Source organism: Scyliorhinus torazame, chromosome 9 (genome assembly GCF_047496885.1).
Source record: "Scyliorhinus torazame isolate Kashiwa2021f chromosome 9, sScyTor2.1, whole genome shotgun sequence".
NCBI classification, from domain to species: Eukaryota; Metazoa; Chordata; class Chondrichthyes; order Carcharhiniformes; family Scyliorhinidae; genus Scyliorhinus; species Scyliorhinus torazame.
The window spans coordinates 10,694,788-10,714,369 of NC_092715.1; the positions used below are offsets into that span (position 1 = coordinate 10,694,788).

The window sequence follows — 19,582 nt, forward strand, 5'->3', positions numbered from 1 at the left end:
AGAACAGAACTAGTCATGTAAACACTGTGGCTTCAAGAACATGTCAGAGGCTAGGAATCCTGCGGAGAGTAACTCACCTCCTGACTCCCCCAAAGCCTGTCCACCATCTACAAGGCACAAGTCAGGAGTGTGTTGGAATACTCTCCACTTTCCTGGATGAGTGCAGCTCCAACAACACTCAAAAAGCTCAACACCGTCCAGGACAAAGCAGCCCCGCTTGGTTGGAACTCCATCTACAGACATTCATTCCCTCCATCACCAACGCATCATGACAGCAGTGGGAGCCATCTACAAAATGTGTTCAGCAACTCACCAAGGCTTATTAGACAGCACCTTCCGAACCCACGACCACCACCTTCTGGAAGGGCAAGGGCTGCAGATGCATGGGAACACCATGACTTGGAAGATCCCCTCCAAAACACACGCAATCCACACTTGGAAATACATCGTTGTTCCTTCACTGTCCCTTGGTCAAAACCCTGGAACCCCCTCTCTCAGAGCACAGCATTGACTGCAGGCACTGAGAAACACACCGCACAACGCGCCCGAGACCGGACTCTCGTTTCTTCCCGTTGAATCGCGCCCTTTGTATCTGAATATTAAGTGCCAAGTCCTCACCATTTTAAAGCCATGTTTCCTGTGACAGCGATTCCCTTTCACAACCTAAATGGATCGTCAGAATACAGTACTTTACAAAGGACACTATGCGCTGGTTTGTGGATATTTAACATTGTTAACATGGTGTGGTATTATCAGGTATTGCAGTACCCGAGAGGCTGAAGACCATTGGTTAAACCTCGGAGTTTACCATTGGCTGTTTGGTATGTAACTCTGCCCGGACAGGCGGGGTATAAGAACCGGTGCCGTCCCAGCAGCCCTCATTCTGTACCGAAGCTGCTGGGGAACAGTTCTAGTCTATTAAAGCCTTCAGTTATGTTACTACCTCGTCTTTAATTGTAATTGATCGCGCATCACATGGTACAATGTTTTATTTACTTGCTAATTTGCAACTTTTAACATCCTTGTTCATTTGATGAACCTTGAATCCTTGAAATAATAGTAATGCACTTTTCACAACCTCACGCATCCCAAAGCTCTTTACAGCCAATGAGATACTTTTATAGTCACAGTTGCAATGTCGGAATGGCAATTAATTTGTACAAGCTCTCACAAACATCAAAGATCAGTTAAAAATTGGCTCGGATAACCGCCTTGAACTCCCGCACTAATTTTAGGAATAATATTAATTGATCTTTTGTATCCACCTCGTCAGACAATCCATTCCTCAGTTTAATTTCTCTCCAGAAGACGGCACGTCCAGCTAAGAGCAGCATCTCATCAATCCTGTATCAGGATGTCAGCCAAAGATTCTGTGCTCAAGGCTTTGAAATATGTCTCCAATTCACCACCTTCTAAATCAACAGTCAGTGTTGTCACTGAGTCAGAGATATCTCAGGGATAGCTGGCAGAGAGTAGCGTATATCAGAGTCGAAGCAGCGAAGATCCCCTGTTAACCATCAATGTTTAGGCTCACGTGTGGAAAATATCATTTTGGCAAAGTGCTGTTGTGGTTCCATGAACCACTTAATCACGTTTTAATGATCATCAACCATTTTGAAAAAAAAAGAACAAAATTAATGGTTAAAAGAGAAATAGATGAGCCTCCAAAAAATGTGATTTCTATCTTGAGCATTCTAGTCACTGGTACAATATGTAAAAAATCTAAATTTTCTAACAACTCTGCCAAAAATAATGTTCCATGGCAAAAAGATAACTGATATGTTCCGTGCACAGCCTGCTGAAGGTTTACTACAATCTACTCCATTCAAAAATAATTTATTTTGGAGTGAATCCATGAATTATGGTAATGTTTAAGCACCGAAATACATGTGGAAGTCTCGCCCAACTGAAATGAAACATTAAACCAAGATATGTACATAAATTATTCAAAGAAGTGCAGGGGGTTGATTCTCTGATGTCTCAAACAAAGAAAAAACAAAGAACAATGCAGCACAGGAACAGGCCCTTCGGCCCTCCAAACCTGTACTGGTCATGATGCCAACCTTGGCCAAAACCCTCAGCACTTCCTTGTGCCGTATCCCTCTATCCCCATCCTGTCCATGTGTTTGTCAAGTTGCCTTTTGAACGCCGTTAATGTATCTCCCCTGGCAACGCGTTCCAGGCACTCACCACCCTCTGCGTAAAAAACCTGCCTCGCACATCTCCTCTAAACTTTGACCCACAGACCTTAAACCTGTGCCCCCTGGTGACTGACCCCTCCACCCTGGGAAAGAGTGCCTGCCCATCCACTCTCTCCATGCCCCTCATAATCTTGTCGACCTCTCTCAGGTCACTCCTCAACCTCCGTCTTTCTAATGAAACAGTCCGGGTCTATTCAGCCTCTCCGCATAGCTGACACCCTCCAGACCCGGCAACATCCTGGTAAACCTCCTCTGCACCCTCTCCAAAGCCTCCACATCCTTCGGGTAGTGTGGCGACCAGAATTGTGCGCAATATTCCAAGTGCGGCCTTACCAAGGTTCTATACAACTGTAGCATGACTTGCCAGTTTTTATACTCGATGTCCCGTCCAATAAAGGCAAGCATTCCGTATGCTTTCTTGACTACCTTGTCCACTTGTGTTGCCACCTTCAAAGACTTTTTAATGAAAGCGGAGACATCAGTAATCAGGTACTGCATTGGGTTTGGGTCCACCTGTGTGTTGAGAAGGATGGGCTCCAAGATCAGACTCCTCCATGCTCCTTGATACTGCACGCAATCTGGTGGCGTTGGGGGGGGGATTGATGGCATAGTGGTTATGTCATTGCCCTGGGGACATGGATTCCAATCCCACCATGGTAGCTCATGGGATTAACATGCAATCAATACATTTGGAATATAAAACTAGCCTCAATATTGATTATTGCAACAATCATTGACTGATGTGAAAACAAAGTTCCATCTCCAAATGGAGAGAATCTGTGGAGCTGTGAGGTGCAGAGGGATCTGGGTGTTCGAGTGCATGAATCACAAAAGGCTGGTATACAGGTGCAGCAAGTAATTGGGAAAGCAAATAGAATGACATTGTTTATTGTGAGGAGAATAAGGGTGGAACCAACAAATCCAGTGAACCACGATATCGAGGGATATACAGCATTGGATAAGGAGAAAAAGAGAGGCTTATGGCAGATATTGAGGGCTCAAAACAGCAGAAGCCTTAGACACAGTGAGCTTTGCGCAGGAGCAGTGGTAGAGTCCGGGGGCGGGATTCTCTAATCCCGCGGCAGAATGTCCACGCCGTCGTAAACGCTACAGGGGGCCAGCACGGCACTGGAGTGGCTCACACCGCTCCAGCTGGTGATCCCGGCGCGGACTGGGCGCCGCGGGATCCGCGCGTGCGCAGTGGCTTCTTTCAACGCTCCGGCCCCGACGCAACATGGCGCAGGACTCCAGGAGCCGGCGCGTAGGAAAGGAGGCCCCCAGCCAGAGAGGCCGACCCGCCATCCGGTGGGCCCCGATTGCGGGCCAGGCCACATCGGCGGCCCCCCCAGGGGTCGGACCCCCCACACAGGCCGTCCCTGACCCTGTCGTGCCGAGTTCCCGCCGGCTGAGAGGTGTGGACGGCGGCGGCAGGACTCGGCGTTTTCACGACGGCCCGGGCCGAGAATCGGCGGGTCGGCCACGAAGAACGACCCCCGACTGGCACCGCGCCAACCACGTCGGCGCCAATGACGCCGATTCTCCGCAGCGTGCCGGCGTAGGGGCGGCATGGTGTGATTCGCACCAGTCACGGTGATTCTCCATCCCGGCCCCGGGCTGAGAGAATCCCGCCCCATATCCGGAGTGAGGCGCAGCCAGAGTGAGGCTTAAACATGGGAATTTGGTGCAGAGTGGGATGAGGTGCGCTTTGTCTTTTCTCCTTGATTTGTAACTTGTAAATCTTCAGAGAGTGATCTTGCCCTGCAGCTGAGGCTACAAGGCAGAGAGCTGGAGGCTTCCGGTGGCGCCCTCGAGGAAGCAGGTCGCAGGTTGGATCGCTCCCGCCCGCGATGGGCAAACGGACCTGTTTCACAGGGTTTTGTCGGGACCTGACAACCTGAATCGGTGGAGGAGACGAAAGGAAGAGGATTTCCCCCCGGGGTATGGACAGTTGGACCAGAAGTGGTCGAGTTGAGCGGCAAAGATCGAAGCAGGAGCAGCGGGGACCCCAGACCAGGCGGCGAAGCATGGCGGACGGCAGGGACCAGGGAGCACAGGCCCACTGGCCAAGGGAGCAGCAGATGGAGTTTTTTAGGAACTGCTTGTGATGAACGGTTACTGTCTTATCATCATGTAAGGTGATGTCCCCTTTAAGACCGTGCTTGGAACCCTGGGGACTCCGCCTCTGGCTCCGCCCATCTGGAAGCCATACATAAAGGGCAGCCTCATGGTCTGTGCAACAGTCAGCTCTCGTCTCTAGCTGTAGCATTGTTATTAGTCTAATAAAGCCTTCTTTACAGTTTAATCTCTAAGCGTCATTATTGAGGGTACCTCAATTTATTAGACTAAACTAGATTCAGGATGGACGCAGGCCTAAAACCAGAGAAGCTCAATCTGGAAGCATGAACGCCGGAGGCGAAGGAAATGTTTAAATACTGGCTGCGGTGCTTCGAGGCCTACCTGGACTCCGCAGAGACTCCTATCCTGGGGCCATGCAAGCTGCATCTACTCCACGTCCGGGTGAGTCACAGAATCTCTACCACGCTCGAAAAGGCGACGACTTATGATGAGGCGATCGAGTTACTCCGTAAGCGGTTTGTCAAACCCATCAATGAGGTGCACACCCGGCATCTGCTCTCTACGGGCCGGCAGCGCTTGGGGGCATCGCTCGACGAGTTACAGGCCTGCACCACGCGGCGGCCCGCTCACCGTGGGGGCACACCATGCTACTTCTGCAGGCAGGGCCAGCACCCACGCCCACGCTGCCCAGCCCGCTCCGCGATCTGCAGCGACTGCGGGAAGAGAGGGCACTTTGCGAGGGTCTGCCTGGCCAGACCCAGGGGCCAGAAAATCAAAGAACAGCCGGCCAGAAAATCAGGCTCTCAGGCCCGTAGGCCTCGCAATGCTGCTGCGCACCGACCCGACACACCCTCTTCTGACGCGTCATCAGCCTCGTGCGAATCATGGGAGCGGCCATCTTGTCGGCGGCCACCTTCTCGGCCCGACACGTGCAGCCGGCGGCGGTGGCCATTTTACGAGTCCGACTCGGCTGAGGACTCCGACTACTGGGTGCGATCACCCTCGATCAAACTCGGCCAAAACACCTGCAGAACTCCATGATGCAGGTCCAGGTCAACGGGCACGACACTGCATGCCTCTTCGACTCTGGGAGCACGGAGAGCTTTATCCACCCTGAAACGGTAAGGCGCTGCTCCCTACGCACCCATCCCGCATCCCAAACCATAGCCCTCACATCTGGGTCCCACTCGGTACAAATCACGGGGTACTGTATTGTGGATCTCTCGATCCAGGGCGCCAAATACACCCGTTTCAAATTTTATATCCTCCCTCACCTCTGTGCCCCCCTGCTGCTCGGACTGGATTTCCTGTGCAGCCACCGAAGCCTGACACTGAAGTTCGGCGGACCCTTGCTCCCCCTCACGGTGTGCTGCCTTGCGACACTGAAAGTCACACCCCCCTCGCTATTGGCGAACCTCACTCCTGACTGTAAGCCCGTCGCCACCAGGAGCCGGCGCTACAGTGCCCAAGATATGGCTTTTATCAAGTCAGAGGTCCAGCGTTTACTGGGAGAGGGGGTCATCGAGGCTAGCAACAGCCCTTGGAGAGCACAAGTGGTGGTAGTCCGGTCCGGGGAGAAGAAACGGATGGTTGTGGATTCACGCAGCTGGATGCGTACCCCCTTCCTCGCATCGCGGAAATGGTAAATCGGATCGCCCAATACCGAGTCTTTTCCACGGTCAACCTCAAATCCACCTACCACCAGCTCCCCATCCGACCAAAAGACCGCCCCTATACTGCCTTCGAAGCAGCCGGCCGGCTCTTCCACTTCCGCAGGGTCCCCTTTGGTGTCACAAATGGGGTCTCCGCCTTTCAAAGGGCGATGGACCAAATGGTGGACCAGTACGGTTTGCGGGCTACATACCCGTACTTGGACAATGTCACCATCTGCGGCCATGATCAGCAGGATCATGACGCTAACCTCAAAAAGTTCCTCCAGACCGCCCGAGCCCTTAACCTGACCTATAACGAGGGCAAATGCGTTTTCCACACCACCCGGCTGGCCATCCTCGGCTATGTCGTGGAAGACGGGGTCCTAGGTCCCGACCCCGACCGCATGCGCCCCCTTAATGAACTCCCTCTCCCCCGCAGCCTCAAGGCCCTCAAACGGTGCTTGGGGCTTTTCTCCTATTACGCCCAGTGGGTCCCCAAGTATGCGGACAAAGCCCGCCCACTCCTAAAGACCACCACTTTTCCCCTCTCGGCTGAGGCTCAATTGGCCTTCAACCGCATCAAGGCCGACATCATCAAGGCCGCCATGCACGCGGTGGACGAAACCATCCCTTTCCAGGTAGAGAGTGATGCATCAGACAACGCCCTGGCTGCTACCCTCAATCAAGGAGACAGACCAGTAGCGTTCTTCTCCCGAACCCTCACCACCTCAGAGGTTCGACACTCTGCAGTCAAAAAGGAGGCACAAGCCATTGTGGAGGCTGTGCGGTGCTGGAGACACTACCTAGCCGGTAGGAGGTTTACCCTCGTCACCGACCAATGGTCGGTCGCCTATATGTTCGATAACACGCAACGGGGCAAAATAAAAAAACGATAAAATTTTGAGGTGGAGGATCGAACTCTCCACCTACTCGTACGATATCAAGTATCATCCAGGGGAGCTCAACGAGTCCCCAGATGCCCTGTCCCACGGCACATGCGCCAACGCGCAGGAGGACCGCCTGCAAGCCATCCACAATGATCTCTGCCACCCGGGGGTTACCCGGCTCGTCCATTTCATCAAGTCCCGCAACCTACCTTAGTCAACCAAGGAGGTCAAGGCCATGGTCAGGGCCTGCCAGGTCTGTGCGGAGTGCAAACCGCACTTCTATCGGCCAGACAAGGTTCGGCTCGTGAAGGCCTCGGGCCCCTTTGAGCGACTGAGCGTGGACTTCAAGGGGCCCCTCCCGTCCACCAACCGTTATGCCTATTTCCTCACCGTGATCGATGAGTTCTCCCATTTCCCATTCGCCATTCCCTGCCCCGACATGACCTCAGCCACGGTGATTAAGGCACTGCACAGCATCTTCACCCTGTTCGGTTTCCCCGCTTATATCTACAGCGACCGGGGTACATCGTTCATGAGCGATGAACTGCGTCAGTATCTGCTCAGCAAAGGCATCGCCTCGAGCAGAACAACCAGTTATAACCCGCAGCGAAACGGGCAGGTGGAGAGGGAGAATGCGACAGTGTGGAAGGCTGTCCTTCTGGCCCTGCGGTCGAGAAATCTTCCAACCACCCGCTGGCAGGAGGTCCTACCCGATGCCCTACACTCCATTAGGTCGCTCCTCTGCACGGCCACAAATGAGACCCCTCACAACCGATTGTTTCTCTTCCCCAGGAAGTCTACCTCCGGGGTCTCGCTTCCACCTTGGCTGATGGCTCCGGGACCTGTTCTCCTCCGGAGGCACGCGAGGAGCCATAAAACGGACACCCTAGTTGAAAGGTCCGACTGCTCCACGCCAACCCCAGTTACGCCTACGTGGAGTGCTCCGACGGCAGGCAAGATACGGTTTCCCTCCGGGATCTGGCACCCGCTGGATCCCCCGCCACAGACGCCCCTTCCCGCGCCGCTCCCCTGCAGGACCCGTCGTCCCCTACAATACACCCCCCTTCCGGCCCTACCACCCATTGGTGAGCCCCTACCGTGCGCCCCTCCTTTTCCCCCCCCTCCGGCGCCGTCACCACTACGCCCGGCCCTGCCTACTTCCCCTGCCCCGACCCGGACCGAAGCTCCGACCGCTGTGCTCCCGGATGTGCCCTCAACCGGGACGTCCGTGCCCGCCGCACCACCGCCCGCATTGAGGAGGTCGAGGAGGACGATCCGGCCACCGAGACAGATGGACCTATGATGGCACTTCACCCCCATCGGACTCTTTTTTAAACAGGGGGTGAATGTGATGAACGGTTACTGCCTTATCATCATGTAAGGTGATGTCCCCTTTAAGACTGGGCTTGGAACCCTGGGGACTCCGCCTCTGGCTCCGCCCATCTGGGAGCCATACATAAAGGACTGCCTCATGGTCTGTGCAACAGTCAGCTCTCGTCTCTAGCTCTAGCATAGTTATTAGTCTAATAAAGCCTTCTTTACAGTTGAATCTCTAAGCGTCATTATTGAGGGCACCTCACTGCTTCACCGAACTGAAGAGGGACACGTTGGACCCGATGAGGGCGGTGATGGACCGAATGGACGAGGCGCAGGCGGTCCGAGAGAAGGCGCTCAGGGAGGTCAGGGTGAAGCTCTCCAGCCAGGCGGACACGGTAACGGAGCTGGAGCACGAGGTGGAGGAGCTGAACTCCAGCCAGAGGAGGATGCAGGAGCAGCTTGAAGAGCTGGGGAACAGAGCCAGGAGGCAGAACCTGAGGATCGTTGGCCTCCCCGAGGGCTGTGAGGGAGCGGATGCGGGTGCATATGTGATGGGTATGTGCGGGGTGCTGATGGGACCGGAGGCCTTCCCTCGACCCCTGGAGTTGGATGGGCGCATAGAGCCCCCGCAAGGAAGCCCAGGACGGGCGACCGACCTCACCGGCTTGCCGACAGGGATCGTGTGCTGCGATGGGCCAAGGCGGAGAGGAGCAGCAGATGGGAGAACTGCGAGGTGCGCATCTTCCAGGACTTGGGAGCGGAGCTGGCCAAGAGGCGTGCAGGATTCATCAAGCTAAAGTCAGCCTCTACAAAAATCAGGTGAGGTTTGGAATGCTGAAGCCTGCGAAGCTTTGGGTTACGTTTGAGGAACTCCATCACTACTTTGCGACACCAGGGGCTGGTTTAGCACACTGGGCTAAATTGCTGGCTTTTAAAGCAGACTAAGGCAGGCCAGCAGCACGGTTCAATTCCCGTACCAGCCTCCCCGAACAGGCGCCGGAATGTGGCGACTAGGGGCTTTTCACAGTAACTTCATTGAAGCCTACTTGTGACAATAAGCGATTTTCATTTCATTCTTCATTTTCAGAACAGGCTTGGGCCTTCATTAAAGAGAAGAAGCTGGACTTGAACTAACGGGCACTTAGCTTTTTCAGTGCTGTACAGTGGCGGTGGTCTGTTAACCTAGCTTGCTTTGACTAGGAATGGACTTTTATTAAAAGAAGAAGCTGGACTTGAACTAAAGGACTCTGGGCTCTCAGAGCTGTTCTGTGGCGTCGGTCTGTTAAATTATCCTGTTCTGTAATGTTTTATCTCAGATTGTTTTCAGCCTGGACAGAGAGCGGGGGCTGGAGGGCGCACTGCTGAGGGTGACTTTGGGAGATTGCAACGAGGGGGGTGGGGGGGGGGAGGGGGGGGGGCCTGCAAGGGGAAGCCGGGAAGGAGAGCAGAGACGACTTAAGTGGGCAAGGTGGGGGGGGGGGGGGGGGGTGATCAGGGATCCCCGGGGGAGAAACGTGCTTGCAGGGAACAGAGTAGGAAACCGACAGCAGCAGCACCCGGGGGGGATTAAAGCCACATTGGTTTAGTTGAACACGTGGGGCATGGGCAAACGGAGCTGATAGGGAACGTGCCTTATTAATATGTTTATTCTTTCCCACTGTTCATCTTCAATATGTTAAGGCTTTGTATATGGCCTTCCTTTTTCTCTGTAAATGTTACAAATCTGTTTTAAATTTAAAAAATTCAAAAAATAAAAATAAAAATAAAATAAGGGAGAGAGCTGATTGGTAAGTACTTGGTAAGTCTTTATAGATTTTGTCACTTAGAGTTGAAAAAACGTTTTTGTGGTCTATAATCTGTAAGGGCTATAATTGGTAGCAACGAGGACAAGGAAAGAAGGGCCCTACAGAATTAGATTTAATCTAATATCAAACATCTTCCAAAAGTTTAATATAAAGGGGAAAGTCATGGTAGGAAAGCTCAAAGTCTTGGTTTGCTCCTCTTGCTCGATGTGGGAAGCCTGGAACATTTCCAGTGCCTGGGTCCAGCATGTGTGCACAAAGTGCATCCAGCTGCAGCCCCTGGAAGCCCAGGTTTCGGAGCATGAGAGGCAGCTGGGGACCCTGTGGAGCATCCACAAGGTGGAGAGTGTGGTGGATAGGATGTATAGAGAGGGGGTCACTCCACTTCTCCGGCGGCTTACTCGCGCCCGCTGATCTCCCGATGGCGTGGGGGTGGCCACAATGGGAAACCCCATTGGCTGGCTACCGGGACGGAGGATCCCACTGCCGGCAGCGGCCCAGCGCATCACAAAATGGGTCTGGCGGGATGGAGTATCCCGCCCCAGGCCTGTAGTGATGTAACAGGATAGCTCTGGAAGCTGCTAAACATTTTCTTCAGCTGGATGACTTGTCTCCGGTTTACTTAAAAGAGCTTCAAAAAAACAAGCTAGTCGAATTGGTGGGTGCATTAAAGATCGAGGTACCAGCTGGAGCTCGGAAGGTGGAGATAACTGATGTGATTGTTCAGCATTTAATTTTGAAAAAGATGCTTGGAACCCAGGAGAGCCCAAGAAATAGTGCAGCAGCAAGGACAATTTACGGTGGGGACATGGAGCTGGAGAGGGCTCTGGCGCATTTTGAGCACGAAAGGGAACTAAAAAGAATAGAAAAAGAAATGGAGATGAAGCATAAAGGAAAGGAAAAAGAAAAGGAAATGGAGATGGAAACAAGGAGGTTGGAATTGGAGAGATTGAAAAAAAACAATGAGGAAGAAACAAAATAATAATAATAATCTTTCTTAGTGTCACAAGTATGAAAAATGAAAACAATGAAAATCGCTTATTGTCACAAGTAGGCTTCAAATGAAGTTACTGTGAAAAGCCCCTAGTCGCCACATACCGGCACCTGTTCGGGGAGGCTGGTACGTGAATTGAACCGTGCTGCTGGCCTGCCTTGGTCTGCTTTCAAAGCCAGCTATTTAGCCCAGTGTGCTAAACCAGCCCCAGAGATAAGTAGGTTTACATTAACATTGCAATGAAGTTACTGTGAAAATCCCCTAGTCGCCATATTCCGGCACCTGTTCGGGTACACAGAGGGAGAATTCAGAATGTCCAATTCACCTAACAGCACGTCTTTCGGGACTTGTGGGAAGAAACCGGAGCACCCGGAGGAAACCCACGCAGACACGGGGAGAACGTGCAGTATCCGCGCAGACAGTGACCCAGGCCGGGAATCGGGACCCTGCTGCTGTGAGCAACAGTGCTAACCACTGTGCCACCGTGCGGCTCCGCATTGTGCGCCTGTGCCAAGAGAGAGAATTGCGAATTAAGGCACGAGAAATTACAGGGGAGTTGCCAGAAATAAGAGGGGAGCTTAGAACGAACCCAGTGGCGAAATGTTTAAATTTATATGGCTCTTCCAAAAATCCGAAGAGGAGGAGGTGGAAACGTTTTAGTGCTTTTGAGAAATTAGGAACTCAAATGGAGTGGACATTACCCAGGCAGAGTAAATTGATGGGGCTGCCACAGGGAGTTTGTGTTTCCCTGTCAGAGCGGGTGTCTAAGGATTGTGATGAGCTAAAAAAAAAAGGCTATTCTGGATGCATATGAATCGGTTCCCGAAACATATAGTCAAAAGTTTCGGAATTGAAGGACAGCTGGAACAGACGTATGGTGAATTCGAAAGGGTTAAGCAGAATAATTTTGAGATGTGGGTACGAGCATTGGGCTTTGCAAGTATCTATGAAGCTCTGAGAGAATTTAAGAATTCCCTACCTTCTACAATAACATAGAACATAGAACATTACAGCGCAGTACAGGCCCTTCGGCCCTCGATGTTACGGCGACCTGTGAAACCACTCTAAAGCCCATCTACACTATTCCCTTATCGTCCATATGTCTATCCAATGACCATTTGAATGTCCTTAGTGTTGGCGAGTCCACTACTGTTGCAGGCAGGGCCTATGTTGAAGACCAGAGGGTGAAGACTTCTCGGCAGTGACACAGGGCAACTCAAAATCTCTCACTGCAGAGGATTTGGTTTTCTCTCCACAGAGCTCAATGAAAGGTCAGAATGGAAGGATACGGACTCCGTAAGTGCACATGATTTTAGTTTAAGCAGGCCCCATGGTCGGTGCAGGCTTGGAGGGCCGACAGGCCTGTTCCTGTGCTGTATTGTTCTCTGAAAGCTAAGGTATTAGTGAATGGGATAAGTGGAGATTATATCCCAGTTCCATTGTATAAAGTACAATTGTAGTGTAATTTAGTGCCGGGTCCAATAGTGGTCGGAATGGTTAAGAAATCCCTAGTGGGGAAGTAAACTTACTTTTGGGGAATGATTTGGCAGGAGTGAAGGTTGTAGCTTCACCCATGATTACAGAGAGTCCGAGGGAAGTATTGTAGATAGCACGTGAGATACCAATGGAAGGACATGTGAGAATTAGGAAAACCCATTGGGCATTAAAGGCTCAAAGAAAGAAATGCTGAAAGACATTTATCACATATCAAATGGCAATGGTAGTGAATCTGATTCTGCTGGTTCTAATGAAACTGTCTCTATGAGAATGATTCCGCACAGATATTTGTCAAAGATAAAATCTAGTAGAGAACCAGATTCTGAGAACTCTAAGACCGAAGCTGACCAAATTTAATAGTAACAATGGTGATGAAGGTTCAGACGAGAGTTCTGAATCCGATTCCGGTTCTGATTATGGAGTAATGATGAACAGCTGATACCGAGTGGACCTGTCACTGACTGATTTTGAACAAATGGAGAGTAATTCTTCCAAAACTAGGAAAGAATAAACAAATCAGAAGAAGAAAGTGACTGGGACTTTCCGAAAAGTAATTTTTACAGCCTCTTGCAATAAACCCATTGTCCTCCAATTCAGGTGCAAATATTTCCCAGAACATGCCTGCTTTTAAAGAAAATATACATAAAGCATGCATCAGTTATTCAGGACAAGGACAGCACAGACTGTAAAGTGGCACCAAGCAAAAAACGCCTAATTAACCCACTTCTTTGAAAGGTCGGCAGTGCCTCTTCAAGGTAAAGGAAGAAAATAGCAAAGGAGGTGAAATAATCAGTAATAATAATCAGATTCCTTTTCAAAATTAAGAGGAATGTGGATGAAGAACCATAGAATCCCTCCAATGCAGAAGGTGACCATTCAGTCGATCGAGTTTTCACCAACCCTCTGAAAGAGCACTCTAACTAATCTCACTCCCCCACCCTATCTCTGAAATCCGAAAACCCCACCTAACCTTTGGACACGAAGGGGCAATTTACCACGGCCAATCCCCCTAACCTGCCATTATTTGGATGGTGGGAGGAAACCGGAGCACCCGGAGGAAGCCCACGCAGACACGGAGAGAATGTACAAACTCGACACAAACAGTCACCCGTGGTTGAAATTGAACCTGAGTCCCTGGCACTGTGAGGCACCAGTGCTAACCACTGTGTCAACGTGCCGCCCTCTAGTGATTCTGCCACCACATCTGTTAGCAAACACCAGAAAGTTCCTGGGGCCAATAGCAGGCCAGCCTCTGACTTTGAAAGTGAAGGACAGTTGAAATTTAGAAAGCACAAATTGTCTCAGTCCGTATCACTAAATGGAAGTAAGGGCTGTGATTACGCAGACTCTGTTGAGTAAAACAAAGACTGGTGCATATATAGCCAGCCAACCTGGCGAAGATTGAACTCTCAGCTCTGCTTATTGCTGAAAGTAACCATGTGAAGGAAAAGAGAGAATGTAAAGCTGGAGGGGTTGAAGCGTGCTTACTGATTAAAGATAAGCCAAATATTGCTCTGACCATTGACAACACCGCTTGCAGTTTGGCTGTGGAAGATCCTTGAAATTTGAATAAACAGTCATTAGACAATCAGGAGAGACTGGCTACATTGTGTGAGAGACAGAAATGCAGAAGAAACCTATTCAGGGGGCCCTTTCTGATTTGGACAGTCAGGATCCTGACCAAGGGAAGCACGTTGTCTCTGATTTTGAAGAAGAGAGTGAACACAAGGCACTATTCAAAGATATCAGAGGGAATTTTAAAACCAAAGATGCAAACCTATCAACAGTAGAAGAACAGAGAGAAGTTATAATAAAGATACTTAAAGAGTGTCGACAGAGTTGTAGGAAAATACCAGGGGGCACTCCATTAACATAGAATTTACAGTGCAGAAGGAGGCCATTCAGCCCATCGAGTCTGCACCGGCTCTTGGAAAGAGCAGCCTACCTAAGGTCAACGCTTCCACCCTATCCACATAACCCAGTAACCCTACCCAACACTAAGGGCAATTTTGGACACTAAGGGCAATTTAGCATGGCCAATCCACCTAACCTGCACATCTTTGGTCCCAGGTTCGATTCCGGCTTTGATCACTGTCTGTGCGGAGTCTGCACATCCTCCCCGTGTCTGCGTGGGTTTCCTCCGGGTGCTCCGGTTTCCTCCCACAGTCCAAAGATGTTAGGTTAGGTCGATTGGCCATGATAAATTGCCCTTAGTGTCCAAAATTGCCCTTGGTGTTGGGTGGAGGTGTTGAGTTTCGGTAGGGTGCTCTTTCCAAGAGCCGGTGCAGACTCAAAGGGCCGAATGGCCTCCTTCCGCACTGTAAATTCAATGATAATCTATGATTAATCTAGGACAAAGGTTCGGCACAACATCGTGGGCCGAAGGGCCTGTTCTGTGCTGTATTTTTCTATGTTCTTCTATCCACCACACTCTGGGGTGGTGAATTCGACAGAATCATGATCCTTTGATAAAAGTAATTTCTCATCTGTTTGCAATCTGCTACCCCTGAACCTAAAACTATGACCTCTCCTTCCAGATTGCCCCACAAGAGGAAACATCTACTCTACGTCTACTTTATCCATACCTTTTATCACCTCATGTACCTCAATTAGATCTCTCATTCTTCTAAACTCGAGAGAGTATAGGCCTATACTGCTCAATCTCTCTTCACAAATCAAACTTCTCATCTCTGGAATCAATCGAGTGAACCTTCTCTGAACTGTCTCCAATGCAACTACATCTTTCCTCAAATAAGCCTCAAATTTCCCGTAACAGCCTCCCCGAACAGGCGCCGGAATGTGGCGACTAGGGGCTTTTCACAGTAACTTCATTTGAAGCCTACTTGTGACAATAAGCGATTTTCATTTCATTTCATTTCATTTCATAAGGGGACCAAATGATAGAGAGCCCCAAAATGAATGAGTTTTAAAACATTCTCTCCTGTTAATTCTCAGACTGAAACCAAATGTTCTCCTCCTGAACCCAACCACGCGATAACGGCAAAAGAAAGCAAAAGGTCTTTGACTGGAGTCAGTATCTGAGGAGTTGTGAATGATGCTGATCATTGTGCAATCAACAGCGAACAACAGCACGTAGGGGCTGTTTAGCACAGGGCTAAATCGCTGGCTTTGAAAGCAGACCAAGGCAGGCCAGCAGCACGGTTCAATTCCCATCCCAGCCTCCCCGAACAGGTGCCGGAATGTGGCGACTAGGGGCTTTTCACAGTAACTTCATTTGAAGCCGACTTGTGACAATAAGCGATTTTCATTTCATGTCATTTTTTCATTTCCCACCTTATGATGGAAGCGAGGTTATTGATGAAGGATCTGAAGATGATTGGGTCCAGGACACAATGGGGGAGGTGGTGGCATAGTGGTATTGTCACTAGACTAGTAACCCAGAGACCCAAGGTTTCTGGGGTCCTATGGTCGAATCCCACCAGGGCAGGTGGTGAAATTTGAATTCAATAAAATCTGCAATTAAAGGTCTAACGATGACCATGAAACCATTGTCGATTGTTGTAAAAACACATCTGGTTCACTAATGTCCTTTGGGGAAGGAAATCTGCCGTCCTTACCCGGTCTGGCCTACATGTGGCTCAAAATGTGGTTGACTCTTAACTGGCCCCCTCTGAATTGACCAAACAAACCACTCAGTTCAAGGGCAATTAGGGTTGGACAACAAATGCTGGCCCAGCCAGCGACTCCCACATTCCAAGAATGAATAAAACAAAAAAATGAATGAGAGAAATGTATTTGGCGGATTCTTCAGAAAAAATGACAAAATCTTCCGGCTGTTCACGTCGACGCTATGACGAAGAAAGCACAACAGCGCCTATACTACCTCAGGAAACAAAGGAAATTCGGCATGTCCACATTGACTCTTACCAACTTTTACAGATGCACCATCGAAAGCATCCTATCGGGCTGCATCACAGCCTGGTATGGCAACTGCTCGGCCCAGGACCGCAAGAAACTTCAGAGAGTCGTGAACACCGCCCAGTCCATCACCCGAACCTGCCTCCCATCCATTGACTCCATCTACACCTCCCGCTGCCTGGGGAACGCGGGCAGTATAATCAAAGACCCCTCCCACCCGGCTTACTCACTCTTCCAACTTCTTCCATCGGGCAGGAGATACAGAAGTCTGAGAACACACACAAACAGACTCAAAAACAGCTTCTTCCCCACTGTTACCAGACTCCTAAATGACCCTCTTATGGACTGACCTCATTAACACTACACCCTGTATGCTTCATCCGATGCCAGTGCTTATGTAGTTATATTGTGTATCCATCGTATGTCCTGTGTTTTTCATGTCTGGAATGGTCTGTCTGGACTGTACGCAGAACAATACTTTTCACTGTACCTCGGTACACGTGACAATAAATCCAAATCTAAGACACCAGGCTGCCTCATTCCATTCGACTGACGTGGTTTAATCATGTGTCGTGATCCCTCGACCTATTTTCAGGGCTATCCAAATTAATCCCCAAAGAGTGTAACTCAAACACTTCATTCAGACAACATTCTGTTCTTTTCTATTGTGAACTTGTAGTTCACCTCAGTGACTTGTTGTCGTCGCCGATATCTCACATACTTCTGCTGTCAGAGCTGCAAAACTCCCAGCTTATGAATCTCTCATCAGCTGTTTTGGATGGTGTATTATAAATATCATGAAACAAATTGCTCAATTACTCCAACACATTTACGAGATCGCAAGGCAAAATTCAAGGGAAGGCTGCGAACAAATAAGCCCAACTCTAATTACCTTCTTTCATGCAGTTTTCCTTAGTCTGGGTTAGCTTGACCAAACGATTTGCTTCCTCCAGCTGAATCTCCAGGAGATTGTTTTTCCCCTGTGTTTCGGCTATTTTCTGCAGGATGTAAAGATATACTTAAAGTAACTCCAGCATAAAATTGCACATCCTAATTACTAATAGCAGACTGGTGAAGATCAGTCTTTTGTATAAAAATTGCTCTTAACACTTTGTATTATGACATTCTGAGGGCTAAATTTGTCTTTATGGCGCTATATAAATGTAATTAACCGAACTTACGAACTAGGAGCAGCAGTCGGCAATCCAGCCCTTCGAGCCCGCTCCGCCATTCAATCAGATCATGGCTGATCTCTTCCTGGTCTCAAATCCACCTCCCACCTGTTGCCCATATATCTTCAGCCTGTTTTATAAATCAGAAATATATCTATCCCCTTCTTGAAGCCATTGAATGGCTCAGATTCCACCGCACTATGGGGCAGCGAGTTCCACTGATTCACCACCGTCCGCGAGAAGTAGTTTCTCCTCAACTCTGTTCTAAATGGTCTCGCCCGTATCCTCAGACTGTGACCCCTGGTTCTGGACACACCCACCATCGGGAACATCCTTCCTGCATCTACCCTGTCCAGTCCTGTTAGAATTTTATAGGTTTCTATGAGAACCCCCCCTCATTCATCTGAACTCCAGCGGAAACGATCCTAACCGATTCAATTTCTCCTCATACGTCAGTCCCACCATCCCAGGAATCAGTCTGGTAAACCTTCGCTGCTCTCCCTCGAGAGCAAGAACCTCCTTCCTTAGATAAGGAGACCCAAACTGCGCAAAATATTCCAGGTGTGGCCTCACCAAGGCCCTGTACAATTGCAGCAACACATCCCAGCTCCTGTACTCGAAACCTCTCGCAATGAAGGCCAACATCCCAGTTGCCTTTTTTACCGTCTGCTGCACCTGCATGTTTACCTTCAGCGACTGGTGCACAAGGACACCCAGGTCTCGTTGTACATTCCACTCGCCTAATTTATGGCCATTCAGATAATAATCTGCCTTCTTGTTTTTGCTACCGAAGCGGATAACCTCACATTTATCCAAATTATACTGCATCTGCCATCCATTTGTGCACTCACTCAGCTTGTCCAAATCACACTGAAGGATCTCTGCATCCTCCTCACAGCTCACCCTCCCACCCAACGTGGTGTCATTTGCAAATTTACAGTTATTGCATTTTGTTTCCTCATCTAAATCATTAATATGTATTGTGAATAGCTGGGGTCCCAGCACCAATCCCTGCGGTACTCTACTAGTCACTGCCTGCCAATTGGAAAAAGACCCGTTAATTCCTACTCTTTGTTTCTTGTCTGCCAACCAGTTTTCTATCCATCTCAATACACTTCCCCCAATCCCATGCGCTTTAATTTTACACGCTAATCTTATATGTGGGACTTTGTCAAAAGTCTTCTGAAAGTCCAAATACACCACATCCACTGACTCCCCCTCATCAATTCGACTAGTTACATCCTTGAAGCATTCCAACAGATTTGTCAAACAGGATTTCCCCTTCATCAATCTGACTGTCTGATCCTGCCACTGTTTTCTAAGAGACCTCTCATTTGTGATTACCCCACAGGACGGAACATTTGGCCTACGTTTACTTTATCGATACCATTCAGTATTTGATACACCTCGATCAGATCCCCTCTCATCCTTCTAAACTCCAGCGAGTATGAGCCCAAATTGTTCAGTCTCTCCTCGTACGTCACCCCTTTCATCCCCGGAATCAATCTGATGACCCTCCTCTGAACTGCCTCCAATGCCACCACATCCTTCCCCAGATAAGGAGACCAAAACTGGACACAATACTCCAGATGTGGTCTCACCAACACCCTGTACAATTGCAACAACACTTCTCTACTTTTATACTCCAGTCCTTTCGCAATAAACGCTAACATTCCATTTGCTTTTTAATTACAGGCTGTACCTGCAAACCGACTTTCTGTGATTCATGAACAAAGAAACCCAGATACCTCTGCCCAGACACATCTTGAACCTACTTTCTATTTACCAACGACTCTACTTTCTCAGAAGACTAAGGAAATTTGGTATGTCAGCTACGACTCTCACCAACTTTTACCATTGAAAGCATTCTTTCTGGTTATATCACAGCTTGGTACGGTTCCTGCTCTGCCCAAGACCGCAGGAAACTACAAAAGGTCGACAATGTAGCCCAGTCCATCACGCAAACCAGCCTCCCATCCATCGACTCTATCTATAATTCCCGCTGCCACGGAAAGGCAACTAGCATGATTGAGGACCCCACGCTCTCTTCCACCTTCTTCCGTCAGGAAAAAGATACCAAAGTTTGAGTTTATGTACCAACCGAC

The 19,582-nt window shown here is 49.6% G+C and overlaps 1 protein-coding gene across 2 annotated transcripts in view; it reads right to left on the reverse strand.

Annotated features, from left to right (window-relative positions):
* LOC140429062 (coiled-coil domain-containing protein 152-like) overlaps positions 1-19,582 on the reverse strand; it is a 215,387-nt gene that overhangs the window by 93,629 nt on the left and 102,176 nt on the right. For both annotated transcript variants that reach the window (XM_072515599.1, XM_072515600.1), the window contains exon 3: positions 17,198-17,303. In XM_072515599.1, coding sequence (XP_072371700.1) covers positions 17,198-17,303 — 106 coding nt within the window. The remainder of the gene's footprint in view (positions 1-17,197; positions 17,304-19,582) is intronic.